The 17829-nt window shown below is 48.1% G+C and overlaps 5 protein-coding genes and 1 pseudogene across 5 annotated transcripts; 1 reads left to right on the forward strand and 5 right to left on the reverse strand.

The window, feature by feature from the left end:
* Positions 1 to 1827: 1827 nt before the first annotated feature.
* Positions 1828 to 3540, forward strand: LOC131283122 (cytochrome P450 6A1-like). The gene is made up of 2 exons (XM_058312697.1): positions 1828 to 2921; positions 2986 to 3540. Exons 1-2 carry the CDS (start codon positions 1838 to 1840, stop codon positions 3405 to 3407), a joined length of 1506 nt encoding a protein of 501 aa, XP_058168680.1. The 5' UTR covers positions 1828 to 1837; the 3' UTR covers positions 3408 to 3540.
* A 43-nt stretch (positions 3541 to 3583) lies between these two features.
* Positions 3584 to 5182, reverse strand: LOC131293446 (cytochrome P450 6A1-like). Its single transcript, XM_058321524.1, has 2 exons — positions 4117 to 5182; positions 3584 to 3993 (listed from the first exon to the last, which is right to left on the reverse strand). The coding sequence occupies exons 1-2, from the start codon at positions 5180 to 5182 to the stop codon at positions 3584 to 3586; spliced, it is 1476 nt and encodes a 491-aa protein (XP_058177507.1).
* Positions 5183 to 5643: 461 nt separating this feature from the next.
* On the reverse strand, positions 5644 to 9990 carry LOC131281014 (cytochrome P450 6A1-like). The gene is made up of 3 exons (XM_058310266.1): positions 9667 to 9990; positions 6250 to 7066; positions 5644 to 6184 (listed from the first exon to the last, which is right to left on the reverse strand). Exons 1-3 carry the CDS (start codon positions 9937 to 9939, stop codon positions 5763 to 5765), a joined length of 1512 nt encoding a protein of 503 aa, XP_058166249.1. The 5' UTR covers positions 9940 to 9990; the 3' UTR covers positions 5644 to 5762.
* Positions 9991 to 10728: 738 nt separating this feature from the next.
* Positions 10729 to 12372, reverse strand: LOC131281012 (cytochrome P450 6a2-like; annotated as a pseudogene).
* Positions 12373 to 13316: 944 nt separating this feature from the next.
* On the reverse strand, positions 13317 to 14907 carry LOC131281015 (cytochrome P450 6a8-like). The gene is made up of 2 exons (XM_058310267.1): positions 13815 to 14907; positions 13317 to 13732 (listed from the first exon to the last, which is right to left on the reverse strand). The coding sequence occupies exons 1-2, from the start codon at positions 14905 to 14907 to the stop codon at positions 13317 to 13319; spliced, it is 1509 nt and encodes a 502-aa protein (XP_058166250.1).
* Positions 14908 to 15770: 863 nt separating this feature from the next.
* LOC131281021 (probable cytochrome P450 6a20) lies at positions 15771 to 17328 on the reverse strand. Its single transcript, XM_058310272.1, has 2 exons — positions 16257 to 17328; positions 15771 to 16186 (listed from the first exon to the last, which is right to left on the reverse strand). Exons 1-2 carry the CDS (start codon positions 17326 to 17328, stop codon positions 15771 to 15773), a joined length of 1488 nt encoding a protein of 495 aa, XP_058166255.1.
* Between the last annotated feature and the right edge of the window lie 501 nt (positions 17329 to 17829).

Below are 17829 nucleotides of genomic sequence, written 5' to 3' on the forward strand. Positions count from 1 at the left end.
GTTATGGTTGCATGCGTGAAGGATTTCGGACATTTAATGACAGCCCAACTTGACGAACACCGGTTTGAGACGTTGAAACAACTTTTTTTTTCTTTCTTGCCCTGCTCCTTATCCATTGGCATTTTCACGACCTAGTTGGAAGGAACACGATGCGAAAGCTCGTAAGAGGATAGAATTTGCTTGAGCGAATCCAAATTACATCAGCCTAATGCCGGAGGAATCCATTCGGCGCCCCGGTTGAGTGACACATTAAAGGACCTTTTGATTGAACGGAACGGGAGGATGGGCGGATTGCGGTTCATTAGACCCCAGAATGGGTAATTAAATTTTCATTCCCATTTCGGGTGACAAAAACAGTCTCACTCGGAAGGATTTGTTATTTGCTTGTACTCAAACCGGTGCACTTTAAGGCATTAGTTTTTTAAGAAATCATGTGTTGACTATTCCAGCTGATGAAATCTGTAAAATGAAACAGATTATTGAAGAAGGAAGATGAAGTTTTAGTTTACTTTTAACTTTTCATTGTAGGCATTATTGTATTATTACGTCGTCGAGCACGAGTTATCGGTAAACTTTATATAAATTCCTTGCAAAATCAACCATTGCTATATACTTTTGTTGGGTTCACAATTCTAGACCTTATTCCACATACAGTAAGCCTTATCGACGGAGGGCTTAACTAAGAGGAAATTAATGATATGCATACGAAGAAACCGTGATCACTGATACAACAACCAACAAATATATAACTAAACTGAGGACGATTCTTATTGTGCCCAAACCGATTCATTAAAAAAAAATTCTTGTCCACACTTGAATAAAAAATTTAAAAAAAGTTTCGATTTGTTAAATAGTAAATTAATTTATTGAAAAGGAAGCACGGATTTCCTTTGCCTGCGTTTTCTTTGACAGAAATGTATGCCATGGATTCCTTCTTTTTTGCGGAAGCCATGTGGATAGCTGTTCCAGTCGATTTAGTTTACGTTTCAATACCAACATTTTTATGAATATTTTAAAATACGTGGTATTAAAACAAGGAAAGTGTTAAATCTGTATTGGAATAATATCGGTGCATCTGCATTTTTACATTGCAATAATCCGCATTCAAATATTTGTTAAAGCATGGTTGTTTGTTTGAACCATTTGTTGAAACATGCTAGGTTATATCAAATGCAATCACCATTTTTTAAATCATTTCTCTTAAATTCATCAATTTTTTTTTTTTTTTTAAGAGTTGCTGGACAAGGCAGTAGCAATGCTGGACAACTCTACGAGATTTCAAATAACGTAAATTTAACAATAAAATATAACTGTTTCAAATAAACTGAAACCGAAATGAGCCCCATTAAATTATAGTTGAACCTGCTTGAGAAAATATGTAGCCTTGGTGCAGTCAAGTGATGGCCCCTTCGGAGTGACTCTTAAATTTAAATCCGACTCGTCCGTGTGATTTGAATTGTAACCGAGCCTTGGGTTAACATCCATTTAGAAAAGGAGTAAAAGTTTAGCGATCAGATTTATTACTTCTTCGAGAGGAATCAAATTGATGAAAGTATATAACCGGTTTTTATATTTTCCCCTAAATGTTCCGGAGTCGATCTCGTGTTCTGCGTTTTTTCACCTCTAGATCATGCATGAAAAAGGTAAACACCGGCATGATGTAAACAAATGATTTGTTCCTTCACCTGCTATCGTTTTCTAGGTCGTTGGCAAACCTAATCGCATCGATTAACGATAAAAATGTGGTATTGTTAAATTCTAAATACCTCTTGTGTACCGTGCTGGACTCGCAACCATCAGTCACTCTTGACCCGTTCGATAACTCCCCACGTTAATCATGTGGTTCTTTCTTTTAGTGCTTGTGCTCTTCCTTGGCCTCGTATGGATCTATCAACACTTTCAGCGGCGGTATCAATTTTGGGCGAAATTGAATGTTCCCTTCATGGAACCGTCGTTCCCGGTCGGAAACGTTGGAGAAACGTTAAAGCCGACCATTCACTTTGCGCACATCATCGACGGCCTGTACCGGAAGCTGAAGCACCACGGTGATTACGTGGGAATCTACTTTTTCCGCGATCCCGTGCTGCTGGTGCTTTCGCCCGAATTTGCTCGTACGATCCTGGTGAAGGATTTCAACTACTTTGTGGACCGCGGTGTGTACAGCAATGAGGAAGTTGACCCCCTGTCGGCCAACCTGTTCTTTATGGAAGGAAACCGATGGCGTAATCTGCGAGCCAAGCTGACACCGACCTTTACCTCCGGGAAGCTGAAATCTATGTTCCACACAATCGTGGCCGTCGGGACGCGGTTGGATCAGTACTTGGAGGAACGATGCGTTGAACCTACGCGAATCGACATCAAGGAACTTCTGGCCCGCTTCATGACGGACGTGATCGGTTCGTGTGCGTTCGGTATCGAGTGCAACAGCCTACACGATCCATCGTCCAACTTCCGGCAAATGGGAAAGCGGATGATAAACCTGCCCAAGCTGAAAGCTCTGAAAGTGTTTTTCGCCATGATGTTCCGCCGCCAGGCAAGGTCCCTTGGGGTGCGGTTCAACGACAAGGATGTATCGGATTTCTTCTTCTCCGTCGTGCGGGACACGATCCGCTACCGGGAGGAACACGGTGTCCGGAGGGACGACTTCATGCAGTTGCTGATCGACATGATGAAAAAGGAAGATGTGGACGGTACCGAAGGGTTGACATTCGAAGAGATTGCCGCACAAGCTTTTGTGTTTTTCTTCGCCGGATTTGAAACCTCCGCAACGACGATGACCTGTGCGCTGCACCTGTTGGCCAATCATCCCGAGGCACAGCAGAAAGCGAGAAAGTGTGTTCGGGATGTGCTTGCCCGGCATGATGGTCATTTGACGTACGACTCCATCATGGAGATGGAGTACATTGAGTGGATCATAAATGGTACGATGTTGGAAGCGCAACTCGTAAACTCCATAGACTAATTATCATTTTTCTTTCTTTCAAGAAACCCTTCGTATATACCCACCGGTAGCTACCCTGCACCGCAGGACCACTCAAGCGTACCGGCTTCCGAATGGGGCTGTCCTACCCGAGGAAATCGGTGTGATCATCCCAAACCTCGCATTCCAACTCGATCCGGTGCATTTCTCCAATCTCTTCGATTTCATACCGGAACGGTTTTCTTCTCGAAACGGCTTAAAGAACAATTTTAGCTATCTACCATTCGGTGAAGGGCCACGGATTTGCATCGGGATGCGTTTTGGATTGTTGCAAACACGTCTCGGGTTGGCGATGCTTCTGAGAAGTTATAGCTTCGGGGTGGAAGAGTCTGAAGCCAACCGAACGCTACGTATCGATCCGATTAATTTAATTCACGGCCCAGCGGGCGAAGTCTGGTTGAACATCGAACGCATCACTTCCGAGTGATGAGGCAAGGATGTATTATTATTTGACCGAGGTCTACCTCTTGCTTTTAAAGCAACATTTTACAACAGCCTTAAAAAGCACCCAAAGAAAAGTCAACCGTGCCATATAACTACACACAATAAAGCTCGCATTATTTTGCACAATCATTTTCTTTCTCACCCAAACCGCTGTGCGTTTCATAATCGCAACACCTTCACCAGCAATCCATCTCTCATCCTGATAACGGTATGCGCATTCGATAGTGCTATCTGTGTCTCGGGGCACCATTCAAACCGATATCTGCACAGCAACATCGCTAACAGGAGCCTCACCTGCATCTTGCCCATGCGATGGGCAACACACATCTTTGGGCCGTCGGCGTACGGCAGAAATGTGTACGGTTTTCGTGCACCACACGCTTCCGGCGTGAACCGTTCCGGATCGAAACGTTCCGGGTCCGGGTAGTACTCCTCGTCGTGATGGATGGCGTAGACAGGAACGATAACGTGTGTCCCTTTCCGTAGTACGAAGTGCGTGCCGGTCACGGCGTAGTCCTCGGTAACCACTCGGATTATGTTGATCCCGGGCGGATACTTTCGCAGGGTTTCTTTGAGGAGAAGCAAAAACAAACAGTGGATTATTGGAAAATGGTTTAACAAAATATCGTTACACTTTTAAAAGCAAGTAATATGAGGTGGTTGAAATTAAAAAAAGCTTCAATTATACTCACCATTCAAGCACTGATCAATGTACGGCATATCGAACAACGACTCATACGTCAGCTCACCATACTTATCCCATGTATCCATGGCGCACTTCCGGGCACGTTCTTGTAAGTCCGGTTGCTTCGCTAGCTCGAGCAGACAGTACGAAACGGTGGTGGACGTTGTTTCATAGCCAGCCGCCAAGAATCCGTACACATTAGCAGCGATTCCATGCTCCGTCAACCTTCGGCCACCTTCATCCGTCTTCGTCAGGTTGAATAACCGATCGACGAGATCATTTCGCTGCACATCCAAATGCTTCTTCCGGTATTCGATCATATCTTGTGTCATCCGGTGAAACAATTCACCGAGCTCGCGGGGATAAATTCGCAAACCGATCGCTTTCGCTAGCGGACGGAACGAAGTCATCAGAAACAACTCCCAAAGCTTCGGCACAAGGAACGTTTGTCTACCGATCAGCCCATAAAGACCTCCTTCTTGGTCGTTGAGACTGTTTGCTTCGATGCCGAGCAACACGCAGCTAACGATATCCACCGTCAAGCGGGATAGCCATTCCTTTAGGTCAATTTTGACCTCACTCTCCTGTGTCAGCTTCGCGTTCAACACCATCCGGAAACGATCAACCATCTGCACCATTGCGGGATACATTGCTTTCAGTTTGACGGTGGAAAATAAACCAACCGTTGCCTGCCGTATCGTTGCCCACTGTTTGCCCTCTCCGTTCAGCAAGCTGCCGGAAAGCAGATCATGTGCGGCGTTGGCATATCCTCCGCGATCGTAGAAATATCGAAAATCACGCACGATCACATTCCTCACCATTTTCGGATCCGTAACGAGTGCAACCGGTTCTGTGAACCGGAATATTCCTCCAAACGGATGCCTTCCCTTGAGTTGGCGGTAAAGATCGACCATCAGATGGGAAGAGTGCTGGATGTGCCCCAGAGGGAAACGTGTTTCAACCGAGGGAATGCCTTGACGGGTCCAGAATGTGTAGCGTTTTCGAACGAAGAGTATGCAAACCGTAAGGAATGGCACTATCAGTGCTACGAGTAGCGATGTTGCTGACACCATGATTACAATGTAGTGGATCTTCGGTGATCCGTTTGAAGACTGTAACTAATCTTGTCCTACTGATCGACGTCCTTTTAAATAGTAGTCCTATTAGAATTTGCCTTGGATACGTTCAACTGCCTTTCTCAATTTCAAGGCACTTTTCAGGAAGCACCAAGTAAGCAGAGCATGCTTTGGTTGAGTTCAGTTATCTTAATTGCTTATGCTTGGAAAACAGTAAAATTTATGAGTTGACCCTTGAAGGGATTAAAAAAAATCTGCTTGCTACTTCACGAACTATTTTATTGCATTGGTTTATTTGTTACTGCATCTGCGTTTGGTTGTGTTTGTGAAATAAAAGCGCGAGGAACTCGATTTGCTTAACAATGCAATGGTCAATAGATGCTGTCTTTAAATTTAAATATAAAAATGTTCCTATGTCGTATAAGGCGTTAAAATTTTTTTTAAATTAAAATTGTGTATTTGTATGGTGATAAAATCATGCTTATTTCTAAAACCCTTTAAATATCACAAACCATTTCCTTCCCTGCCGATGTTACTACATGTATATCATCATATTTTCCTCACATGGCACATTCTACTACATCTTTAGTTTTTCAACTTTCAACCATAAGCCTCCCTCGGGCGTGAGGACGGCGTGCCGGGAGGAAATTACCAGCGGGACATTTGTTTTCGAGCATCGAGCAAAGCTAAAGTTCATCAACAGTACGGACAATCCAATGCGTGCCTCCAGCATACCGAATCGGGCCGCTATGCATATCCTCGGTCCTTCTCCGAACGGAAGAAAGGTGTAAGGTTTCCTAGTTTCGGTCGTTTCCGGTGAAAAGCGATCCGGATCATACCGCTCCGGGTCGGGATAGTTGTCTGGATCGTGATGGATGGCGTACACCGGGATCATCACGTTCATGCCCTTGGGGAAGGTGACGTCCGTACCGGGGACACGATAGTCGTGGCTGACCTGGCGGATGAGATTCGCTCCCGGTGGGTATTTTCGAAGAGATTCTGTAGAAAAGAAGAATATGATATGATAGAACAACGACATTGATAACTACAGAGAGCGATCTTACCATTGATACACTGATCGATGTATGGCATATCCATCAGCGCATCGTACGTTAGGCCACCGTGCTTGCGGACCGCATTCTGGACACACTCTCGGGCGCGCTGCTGAATCTCCTCGTTCAACGAAAGCTCATACAAACAGTAGGACATCGTAGTCGAGGACGTCTCGAAGCCTCCGAGGAAAAACACGAACGCTTGCGCCACGACCTCGTTCAAGCTGAGTGTCCCTACCGTCTCCCCGGACTCGTCCAGCTGCCCACCGTTTTTCAGCTGCATCAGCAGATTCATAAAATCGTTCCGCTGGATATTATTCTTCTCCCTATACTCGATCGTCTCCTGTACGACCTTGAAGAAGAACTCCGACACTTCGTCGCTCGTTCCCTTGATGTGGATCCGACGCGAAAAGTCTTTGAACGTGGCCATAAAGAAGAACTTCAGGATGCGACCCCTTGGCACCTCGAACACCCTCCGACCCATCCGCAGGAACTCGGCGTTGGGATCGTTCAGGCTGTTGCAGTCGATACCGAACGCGCACGTCCCAATTACGTCGGTGGTGAAACGAGCCAGCAATTCCTTCATCTCCACCTCGCCGTCGCCGTTCTCGAGACACTTGCCGAGGCATTCGCGGAACCGTTCACCAACGGACACGATCGTGGGGCACATCATTTTCATCTTTCCCGAGGAGAACGTCGGAATGAGCTTCTTGCGTAGGTTGGTCCACTTTGTGCCCTCGATGTTGAACAGATGGCCCGATATCGGATCATCCTTTTCATTGTAATACACGCCACGGTCGTGGAAGTACGCAAAGTCCCGTTGTTGCAACTGCAACGAGAGTGTGAAATAAAGGAATTCTTTGAGAGTTTCTTTGTGGGAAAAACTAAAAAATTAGTCCTTTATTGGGCTATTTTTTCACACTGAGTGTGCCACATCTGTGGCCCCCCTTTATATCCTTTTACCCGTGAGTTCCACGGGCAAAAGTAATCAGTTGGTACTCAGCCCGTTACATTAAGCTGCTCCGTTACAAGGTTTTTACAAACCATTTGTAACATTCTCCTCGGCAGTACACACATACACCCCTGTGTTGTGTGCTACTTAGACAATCGCAGCTTAATGTTACGGGCCAGCCATCTGTCAAAGCAACGCGGTTTACAAACAGGACAGCATCCATAATCCGGGTAAATTCGTGCCAGTCAAAATTGTCGCTAATTATTTTCCTTTTAGGCTCCAGCCACAGCGACCCGATTAATGCGCTCGTCAGGTGGTTTGAGCGCACGGATTGGCGGCACATCGTTTGGTGGTTTTGGCCGACGTAATTCTCCATCCAGTGAGATCGCGATTCGCCTGCTGATCACACCGAGCACCGCTAGGAAAGCAGCCGAAATTCGAATAAAACTACCGGGATTGATAGCAACACTACTCCGACCGCTGGCTCCGATGGGATTCATCTCGACGCTGCTACTCATCGCAGCCGCTTCTTCGGCAACCGCGATCGTGGGATGCCGCTGCAGCTCCGTTGAACCAGGAACACTATCAGCGGCGTGAAATTGCAGCGCTGACGACGGGTCAAGCTGCGCAGGCGGTCCTTCCTCCTGGACGGTCTCCAAAGGTGGCTGTTGGCGCGTGAGCACAGCGGCAACGGAATTATCAAATGCGAGTTTGTCAACCTCGTTACTTGTTGGTGCTGCCGGATCATTCGACAAAGCAGCCAATGATGACTGAAACTCGCCACCGTTAGTGTCCTCGTCCGGCTCATCTCCAATGGTGCTATCCGAAATGCCAGGTGCGATAACGATCGCAGTGAAGTGCTCCCGTTGTGCCGGATGCTCGGTAACATGCACCGATTGGGACACGATCGATGGGTCCGGAGTATCTTCGGTGGATTCCGACCTTTCCGTACCCGCTGCCACGAACAAAGGCGTTGCTGAAGTAACTGTACCTGCCGTGGCTGCTAGTGTTGCCGCCGTTACACGAGACTCCTTGGGCGATACAGATGGTGCATGCTGCGCCAGTTCGGTAAACACAAGCGCGGTATCGTTCTGGTTTTGTCCCGTCACGGAGGGCATCAGTGGTAGCGAAGAATGATTAATTTCGCATTCTTCTTTCAGGACATTATTCTGCATCGCACTCGTTCCGCTCTGGTAACCTTCTTCGCTAAACTCTGTCCTGCCGTACCGCAATTTCAAGTGTTCAATCGCAAGATGAACCGTCGCGGGAAAAATTAACGACATCGAAACCATTTTGCGCGCCTTTCCTTGGAGAGCTTCTCTCAGGCGCTGGAGGTTTTCGATGTCGCAGAAGCCACACAGTTTCGTTGACCTTTCGTAGGCTTCGATAAACCTCGGCCACTGTTTCGGCGACCCCGAAAATACCGGCAATCTCCAATCCATCACCTTACGTGCGCGTATTTGCTCCTCCGTGAATGGAGCATAACTTGGACGAACTGCTTCCAAAGGTGTTTTAGTGTTCCGTGTACCGTATTCAGTGCCATTTGCCGTGTGGTGTCGCGAAGTGTGTGAGTGTGTAGTGTGGAGTGCATTTGCACTTGAAGTGCCGTGTTTCGTGGTGTGTGCAAAATGGCGCTCCGCTTGCGCCAGTGCGTCCATTTCGCATTCCCACCGTGTGCGCATCGCTTGCTCCATTGCGATGCGTTTCTTCATCTCTAGCTCGAGTTTTCTTTTTTCGAGCTCTATTTCGGCAAGCTCAACTTGCCTTAATCTAAGCTGATAGCTTTGCTCCAGCTCGTGCTCCCTATAGTAAGTAGGGTTTGGTGGTCGGCTCGATTCAATCGAGCTCGAGGATGCGCTTCGGTGGTGCCATCCAGGCGGCTCCCAGCGGGCATCTTGACTCGACCTTTGGCACGGCTGGCCCAGTGCATGCTCGTAGCGTAGTGGCTCCGTTTGCGTAGGATACGACCATCCGGGGCTCCTCGGCGTGTAGAAATCACATCTTGCCGGCTGCCCAGAAAACCATCCGCCTTGAAGTGATGTGACCCGATCCGGGTATTCCGGCATAGCGCATCTTGCGCCGACGCCATCGCGTACGCTGCCGATGAATCCCGCCAAATATCGTTCGGTCATTTTCTTCTCACTTCATACCGCGAACGCGTCCTTTTTTCGAAACCAATCGCGAAGCACTTGTTACTGAGTTAACTTTTTGTTTTTAATGTACTAATTTTTTAGAATGTTGCAACTGCAACGAGAGTGTGAAATAAAGGAATTCTTTGAGAGTTTCTTTGTGGGAAAAACTAAAAAATTAGTCCTTTATTGGGCTATTTTTTCACACTGAGTGTGCCACATCTGTGGCCCCCCTTTATATCCTTTTACCCGTGAGTTCCACGGGCAAAAGTAATCAGTTGGTACTCAGCCCGTTACATTAAGCTGCTCCGTTACAAGGTTTTTACAAACCATTTGTAACACCCGTACCAGCACATTCTTCACGAACTCCAGCTCAAGCGCTAGGGCGACCGGATTGGTAAAGAAGTAGATACCACCGTACGGCTTTCCGGATGGTTTCAGCTCGTTGTAGAACTTTGTCATCAGCTGCGAGGAGTGCATCCGACGGCCGATGCCCTGAATGTTTCCGAAGGGAAACCGAGGCTTTACGTAAGGCACTCCCCGGTCCGCCCAGAACGAATACTTCCGGCGCACGAACCAAACCGCCGCCGTTATGACGCCCAACAGTAGATAGATCCACATCCTGCACCGAACTAGAAGAAGTGTCCGCGCGCGCGTCCAATACCTTCACTCACTTACAACGTACTAGTCTCATCGGAGAATCGCAATAGTAAATTACTCTTATCTTGCTCTGCTTTACTTTCCAACGTCCGCTTCTAGCAAACAACCGGTTCTCTGTTCCGAACGCGATAATTTTCGCTTCATCAACACTCCGCTGGTGTGCGTGTGTTGTTTACAATTGCCTTGACCGAAATTGGAATATACAGCGTTTTTCAAAGTCAGCTTGGTTTGGCTGTGTTTTCAAAATTATTTTTTACGTTAATACAACTATTTCTTGAAAACAAATGCCTATTTCAAGAACTATTTCAAGAAGGTTAATTAGTTTCTTCGTCTATTGACTAATTTAATTTTTGTTTGTTAGTTGTTTCGATTGCGTAATTAAACACACTTCTATCAGCTGTTTAAGATTAACATGAATTTAAGGATAATATAAATCGTTAATTACATTCAAAATTCAACTCCTGAGAGCAACCGATAAGATTTCATAAATAAAATAATTTTAATCAACCATATTCAAGTTTACGACGAAAAACGCTGTAATCAGCTGTCACCAACATCAACATCAATTCGGAATACGTCATTGAATGACAGGTTTTGCCGCAACAAAACATAAAAAAGTACAGTTATTTTTTGAATTACGAAAATTAGAAAAAAAACGTATAATTTTCCGCGGTTTGTTCGAGCGATATGAAAGACAGTTATTCCAGTCCACTCTAGGTAACGGAATTGTTCGGTGGCTAATTGATGCATTTAAATATCCAACAATTTATCGGAGGCCATTCCCATTCCAGGCACGTGCTCATGTTTCTCCAACCTCAATCGAACGCCATTGATGGGCGTCAGTACGAAGGCGCGCGTGGAGTAGGTGAGGGGCACGTCCGTCTCATCACACCGCACCACCTTGAAGTGCTTCAGCAGTAATGCCAAACCGATCCGTGCCTGCATCATACCAAACCGCAAGCCGATGCATATCCGGGGACCTTCGCCGAACGGTAGGTAAGTGCACGTGTCCCTCCGGGCCATCCGGTCCGGAGTGAAGCGATCCGGATCGTACGTCGACGGGTCAGGATAGAACTGCTCATCGTGATGGATGGCGTAAGCGGGGATCATGATCTTCATACCACGATGCAGGGTAATGTTTGTGTCGGGGATTTTGTAGGGCTTCGCGACGGTTCGCTCGAGGATGGCCACCGGTGGATATTTGCGGAGCGTTTCTGTGGAGATGGAATGGAATTTAACTGTCGCTGTGCCTGTACCCCCGCGGTGAGCACTACTTACCATAGATGCACTGGTCCAGATAGAGCATGTTTTTGAACGACTCGTACGTCATGCTGCCTTCATGCTTCTCAAGCGCATCCATCACGCAGTCCCGTGCCTTCCGCTGGACCTCCTCGTTCAGTGCCATCTCGTACAGCGTGTAGGTCATCGCACTGGACGACGTCTCGAAGCCGGCCGTAAAGAAGATGAACGCTTGGGCGGCAATTTCGTCCAACGTCAGGCGGCCTATTATCTCGCCCGAACTCTCCAGCATGCCCGTGTTCTTTAGGCTTATCAGCAGGTCAAGAAAATCGTTCCGCCGCTCGGTTTCGTGTCGCTCCCGGTAGGCGACAGTCTGCCGGATGACACCGTTAAAGAATGCGGCCACATCATCGTGCAGCAGCTTCAACCCCATCGAGTTCGCCAACCCACGGAACGTCTTCATGATAAACACCTTCAGCGGGTGGTTGCGCGGCGTATCAAAGTGATGCGTCCGATGCGCCGGAATTCGTTCTGTGGATCACGGAAGCTGTTGCACTCCAGCCCGAACGCGTATGTCCCGATCACGTCCGTCGTGAACCGTGCCATGAGATCGCGAACTTCCAACACCTTCCCACCGGTGCACTCGTCCCGCAGGTAGTCACAAAACTGTTCACCAATTTTCAACACCATCGGAAAGGCGGCCTTCATCCGCCCGCTGGTGAACGTGGGACTAATTTTCCCCCTCAAGTCCTTCCATCGTTTCCCTTCGAGCGAAAACAGATGAGCCGACAGTGGATCGTCCTTCTCGTTGAAGTAAACGCCTCGGTCGGGGAAATGGTGAAAGTCCTCGATAAGTATACGCTTCGCAAGCTGCAAATCGGTGACCAGCATTACCGGCTGCAGGAAGATGTACAACCCAACGAAGCCTCCATGGCCCTTTCCCTTGAACTCTGCGTAGAACCGTTGGCTAAGATGGGCGGGGTGGATCGATTTGCCCATCTCCTTAAAGTTCCCGAACGGTAGTTCCGGCCGGACGTACGGTACATGGTGCCGCTTCCAGAAAGAGTACTTACGCCCGATGTACAGATACACGGCCAGACAGAGCGTCGCTACGAACGCCACCAGATAGGTGGCCACTGCTACCGCGAGCTCCATTGCCGAGCGACTACTAACGAACCAAGATTGTGGAACAACGCGGAGTACACACACGGCACAATTGCTATCGCGAGCCACCACAATCGGAAAGGGCACTCACTGTCTACGGTTCAGTTGTTCGCCGGTGGAGTGGTGGTGTCCAGATACGGTACGCTTGAAAACCTGTTTTCAACAGCGAGATATGACGCGACTCGCCGATACGCGCTACCGTTACTATGGCGATCTACGATGGCGTTGCTTGCATTATTTATGGGCCAACGTTTTGCACGCCTTCTTTGATTCAGCGGACGCATGTAGGAGGCGCGTCAAGGCGGAGTGTGCGTCTCGCTTGCTGGCTTGCCTGAAAGATGATGGATTTTGATTGTCGCCTGTGATGGGCATGTTTACTACGTTTTTGCTTCAATGGGATGATAGGCAGTTCATTTGAAAAGAAATGGGCGACACACGTCCCCTTACTGCACACGTTGGATGAGAATATGATTAGGTACGGTCACACGAGACGAACCTTTGCTGGCGAACCTTTCGCACACTATTACAAACGAATGCCAAAAAAAGGTTCGCCGAACCTTTTAGCGATCACACGTAACGAACCTTTGATGTAGTTTCATTGATAGTTGGTAAGAATAAATCAAAGTAAGCATTGTAAACAAATGGGGAAATCGAACGGAACGTCAAAAAGGTTCGCGGCAAAGGTTCGTGCTATCCACCAAAATCGGTGAACCTTTTCTGCTCGAAAAAGGTTCGCGAACTCTGCTCGATTCACTAACACATTCAAGAAAAGGTTCGCCGAGCGTCCAAATTCGAGCAGGGTTCGTCTCGTGTGACCGTACCTATTGATATTCGTTTATTCAGTGAAGCTACTTTTGGAAACTATTCGGTACTACATGCAAACGTGTTGCTAATTACTACTTCTTAACTTATTTCAGTACTTCCTCCCCACGATCCTAGAGAATCTCCGCACGAAGCCAAACACCTTTGGCCGGGCCGAGAATGAAGTTCGTCCGCGAGTACTGCACCGGTATCTGCGTTCGATCACAAACGCTGAACCGGAAGCGATTCAGCAGATTAGCCAGGCCCACCTTCGCCTGTATTGAACCGAACCGCATGCCGATACATATGCGTGGACCCTCGCCGAACGGCAGGTAGCAATGAGAGTCGCGCTTAGCCACCTCTTCCGGATCGAACCGTTCCGGCCGATACTCGTCCGGTTCGGGGAAGTGTTCCGGATCGCGGTGCATCGCGTAGATCGGGACCATAATCTTCTGACCACGGCGTAGCAGCAACCCACTGTCCGGTAGGCGATAGTCCTTATCCGCATTTCTCTCCAAAATCGCTACCGGTGGATGTTTGCGGAGTGTTTCTGAAATGGGGTACGAATTAAAAACACTCGAAGCTTATCAAGGTTGTGTCTTGGGTGTGTTAACTCGCTAACACAGCCTCACCACTGATACACTGCTCCAGGTAGGGCATATCGTGAGTGGCCTCGTACGTAACCTGCCCACCGTACTTCTGCAGCGTGTCCTTGACACACTGTCGAGCCTTTTCTTGCGCCGCCTGGTTCAACGCCAACTCATACAGCGTGTACGACATGGCGGTTGAAGAGGTGTCGTAGCCGGCGGTAAAGAATATGAACGCCTGGGCGGCAATTTCTTCGAAGGTCAACCGACCGATCTCTTCCCCGCCGTCCTCCAACCGCCCAGTGTTCTTAAGCTTCACCAACAGATCCATAAAATCGTTTCGCACGATCTTCTCCCGCTCCCGGTACTCGATCGTGTCCTTGACGACGTTCAGGAAGAAGCTCGACACATCATCGTGCAGCTGCTTCATGCCGAGTGCGTTCGCGTGCGCCCGGAACGCCTTCATCAGGTACACCACCAGCGGCGAATGGCGTAGCTTATCGAACGCGATCTTTCCGTACCGGCGAAACTCGTTGTCCGGCTCCCGGAAGCTGTTACACTCGATGCCGAAGGCACACGCGCCGATCACGTCGATCGTGAAGCGCGATAGGAGATCGTGCACTTCCACCTCGTTCGACCGCTGCACCTCCTCCAGCAGGTGATCACAGAATCGACGACACACTTCGGTCACCAGCGGGAATGTCGTCTTGATGCGACCGGAGGTGAAAGTCGGGGAGAGCTTGGCACGAAGCGTACGCCACTTTTGACCCTCGATCGCGAACATGTGCGCGGAGAGTGGATCATCACGCTCGTTGAAGTAGACACCACGGTTTGGGAAGTACTGGAAGTCTTTCACCAGCAGCGTCTTGATGAGCTTCGTATCGAAGATGTACAGCAGCGGGGAGGTCAACATAAACACACCTCCGTAGGGGACGTTCAGGCGCTTGAAGTGTTCATAGTGCCGCTGCGTAATCGGTGCGATGTGTTCCACCTTACCGAGTGTCTTAAAATTGCCAAACGGAAACTCGGGCACAATATACTCCACGTTTCGATCCTTCCAAAACCGGTAGCGCCGTTTGAGCCAGGCGTAACACGACACCACGATGGCTAGTATAATTCCTGCTATCTCGAGTAACATGCTTCCAAACAGCTTGGCAGTCGAACCGTAACTGCCAGCGGATGACTGTAGAGAATTGCTACTACATTGGGAAAGGGCTCCCAAGCTGTAAATTTGTGAGATCGATTCCGCGGGGTACTGGTCGACTCTCTTTACTTGAGTCTTTCATTGATCTTCCGCGAACTGTGCCCAGAGAGTAGAGGCACTCTTTAAGTCTATCAATCCAATAAGGTTGATACGGTCCATGATTGGAGCGAGCACTGTCGCGAGCACTCGAGAGATTGTGCCTATGGGACGTAAAGAAACCTCAAAACAGATTCGCTATTGCTGTTTGCCAAAATTAGGCACACATTTTCATCAACTATTCAAAAGTTATATGTAACTCATTTTAACCCCGATCTCTCGATACCCTTAGGACAAAGAAAACATAGGATTGGTAAATCTCGAAAATAAGGAGAATGGTAAGAAAATCAGTTTTTTATTGTGAAATCTGTTCTGCTGAATACGAAGCCACTTACGTTTCTGTTTATTAAACTGCAACTAATAAAAAGAAATCGCTTTAAAATTTTAACAAGCTAGTTTAGGATTAAGCTAAGATTTAAACTAGTAAGCTATACCGGTTTCCATTTGCTAATGCACATACCCTCCTCACAATCCCCTTTACTATCATACTTCCAATGGCTGCATATAGGCATTATCACTTAAATACGTCGCAATCCGACAAGCTTTCCTCTGTCATGGGTGCAATAAAATGAGACAACGCGAAGGGGTTGGGTGTAGGTTTACAGTTACGGTTTATTTTTCAAACACTGAGATAACATTCTGCGCAATCATTGCACCCTGGAAGTGTACGGTCTTTGCCATTGCAATCGTCTCATCTCTGTTTATATCTTTTCCATCTTCAGAAACAGGCCACCCTCGATCGAGAACACCGTGCTCGTTGTAGACACTTTGACCGGATAGGACATGCTAGGGGACAACGTGAAGCGGAAGTTGTGCAGCAGCATTGCCATACCGATTCGAGCCTGCATCATGCCAAACCGCAGCCCGATACAGTTCCGTGGTCCTTCGCCGAACGGCAGGAAGGCGTACGGGTTTCGTTTCGCTTTTGCCTCCTCGCTGAACCGCTCCGGATCGTACCGGTCCGGGTTGGGGTAGTACGCGGGATCGTGGTGGATCGCATGCACCGGTATGATCACAGTTTGCCCCTTTGGAATGGTGTGTTTCGTGCCGGGCACTGGGTAGTTTTGCGTGGCGATTCTCAACAGAATCGCTGCTGGCGAGTACTTCCTTAGAGATTCTGGGAATGTGGTAAGTTGCGGTAATTAATGGCCAAGAATGTTGCATTATCGTTTACCTGAGTTGCTTACCATTAATGCACATTTCGATGTATTTCATCTCCAGCAACGCCTCGTAGGTCATGGCACCGTGACGCGCCAGAGCCGCTCGGACACAGTCTCTCGCTTTTTGCTGCAAATCCTGCGCAAGCGCCAGCTCGTAAAGACAGAACGACATTGCCGTGGAGGACGTTTCAAACCCGGCCAGGAAGAATACGAACGCCTGTGCGGAAGCTTCTTCCATGGATAGTTTATCCGTTCCTTTACCCTCCTTCATGAGCTCCATCAGCAGACTCATGAAGTCGTTTCGTTGCACATTATTCTTCATGCGAAACTGCACCGTATCCTTCACGGCGCTCAAGAAAAATGTAGCTACATCTTTGGCCGTGTTTGTTACTCCCAGCCGGCGGGATAGATCTCTAAACTGACTCGAGGCAAACCGTTTTATGATGCTCAGCCGTGAGTGTTGGAATACTTTTTTGCCCATGCGCCGAAACTCGGCCTGAGGATCCTTCAAGCTGTTACACTCCAGGCCAAACGCACAGTTTCCTATCACGTCCGTGGTGAACCTGGCTAGTAATTCCTTCATCTCCACCTCACCCGCACGATCGTGAATCGTGGATGCTAGGCAAGACCGGAACTCATCGGCCACCGCGAGGATCGTGGGAAACATCATCTTCATCTTGCCGGAAGTAAAGGTGGGCGTAAGCTTGGAACGCAGATTGCGCCACTTGGTACCCTCCATCGCGAACAGGTGCTCGGACAGGGGATCGTCCTTCCCGTTGTGGTACACAGCCCGATCGTGGAAGTAGGAGAAATCTTTCACCAACACATTCTTCACCAGCTCCAGATCGATGACCATCGTGACGGGATTGATGAAGAAGTACAGGCCAGCGAATCCAAGGCCTTTTGTTTTTCCCTTCAGCTCATGGTACACGCTGCGGGTTAAGTGTGACATATGCTGCGTCTTACCAATTTCGCGAAGGTTTCCATGAGGGAACGTTGGTTGAACGTAGGGCACGCCGAGATCCTTCCAGTAGGAGAACCGCCTGCGGACCCACAGTACGGCCAGCAAAAGTGCCAAGATAAGAAGTGGCAGGTACATTTTCGTATACTTTACAGCTTGTACAACGCCCGACTGATGGCATGGGATGTGCTGTTGTCGAGCTACATTCGTGAGTTTCGTAAAATTAGGGCATTTATCTCCTCTTATCTGAATTGCTCTTTGATGATTACACTGTTTTCAGGGCCAATTCGTCGGCATCAAGCTGCTCTTTGTTGGTAGTATGCAGTCAATTGCACGCGCACGGTTTTTGTTTGGTTTCGTTAGGAAGCACTTTGGGTTTGTTAAGTTTAACTTTGCCATTATCGGTAGCAACATTGGCGCGACAACAACGCGACATTTTCTCGTCGCGTCAATGTTGCTACCGATAATGGCAAAGTTAAACTTAATAAGTCCAAACTGGTTCCTAACGATGCCAAACAAAAACCTTGCGCGTGCAATTCACTGCCTACTACCAACAAAGAGCAGCTTGATGCCGACGAATTGGCCCTGAAAACAGTGTATGCAGCAGTAAATTTTGGTCACTTGGAGACTTGATTTGGA

This window comes from Anopheles ziemanni, chromosome 2 (genome assembly GCF_943734765.1).
Source record: "Anopheles ziemanni chromosome 2, idAnoZiCoDA_A2_x.2, whole genome shotgun sequence".
Lineage (NCBI taxonomy): Eukaryota > Metazoa > Arthropoda > Insecta > Diptera > Culicidae > Anopheles > Anopheles ziemanni.

Coding starts and splice junctions, on each gene's coding strand:
- LOC131283122 (XM_058312697.1), top strand. CDS start 1,838: ATGTGGTTCTTTCTTTTAGTGCTTGTGCTCTTCCTTGGCCTCGTATGG. Junction 2,922..2,985: donor CATTGAGTGGATCATAAATG/GTACGATGTTGG, acceptor CTTTCTTTCAAG/AAACCCTTCGTATATACCCA.
- LOC131293446 (XM_058321524.1), bottom strand. CDS start 5,182: ATGGTGTCAGCAACATCGCTACTCGTAGCACTGATAGTGCCATTCCTT. Junction 3,994..4,116: donor CATTGATCAGTGCTTGAATG/GTGAGTATAATT, acceptor TTCTCCTCAAAG/AAACCCTGCGAAAGTATCCG.
- LOC131281014 (XM_058310266.1), bottom strand. CDS start 9,939: ATGTGGATCTATCTACTGTTGGGCGTCATAACGGCGGCGGTTTGGTTC. Junction 7,067..9,666: donor AGTTCGTGAAGAATGTGCTG/GTACGGGTGTTA, acceptor CTCTCGTTGCAG/TTGCAACAACGGGACTTTGC. Junction 6,185..6,249: donor CATCGATCAGTGTATCAATG/GTAAGATCGCTC, acceptor TCTTTTCTACAG/AATCTCTTCGAAAATACCCA.
- LOC131281015 (XM_058310267.1), bottom strand. CDS start 14,907: ATGTTACTCGAGATAGCAGGAATTATACTAGCCATCGTGGTGTCGTGT. Junction 13,733..13,814: donor CCTGGAGCAGTGTATCAGTG/GTGAGGCTGTGT, acceptor ACCCCATTTCAG/AAACACTCCGCAAACATCCA.
- LOC131281021 (XM_058310272.1), bottom strand. CDS start 17,328: ATGTACCTGCCACTTCTTATCTTGGCACTTTTGCTGGCCGTACTGTGG. Junction 16,187..16,256: donor CATCGAAATGTGCATTAATG/GTAAGCAACTCA, acceptor CCACATTCCCAG/AATCTCTAAGGAAGTACTCG.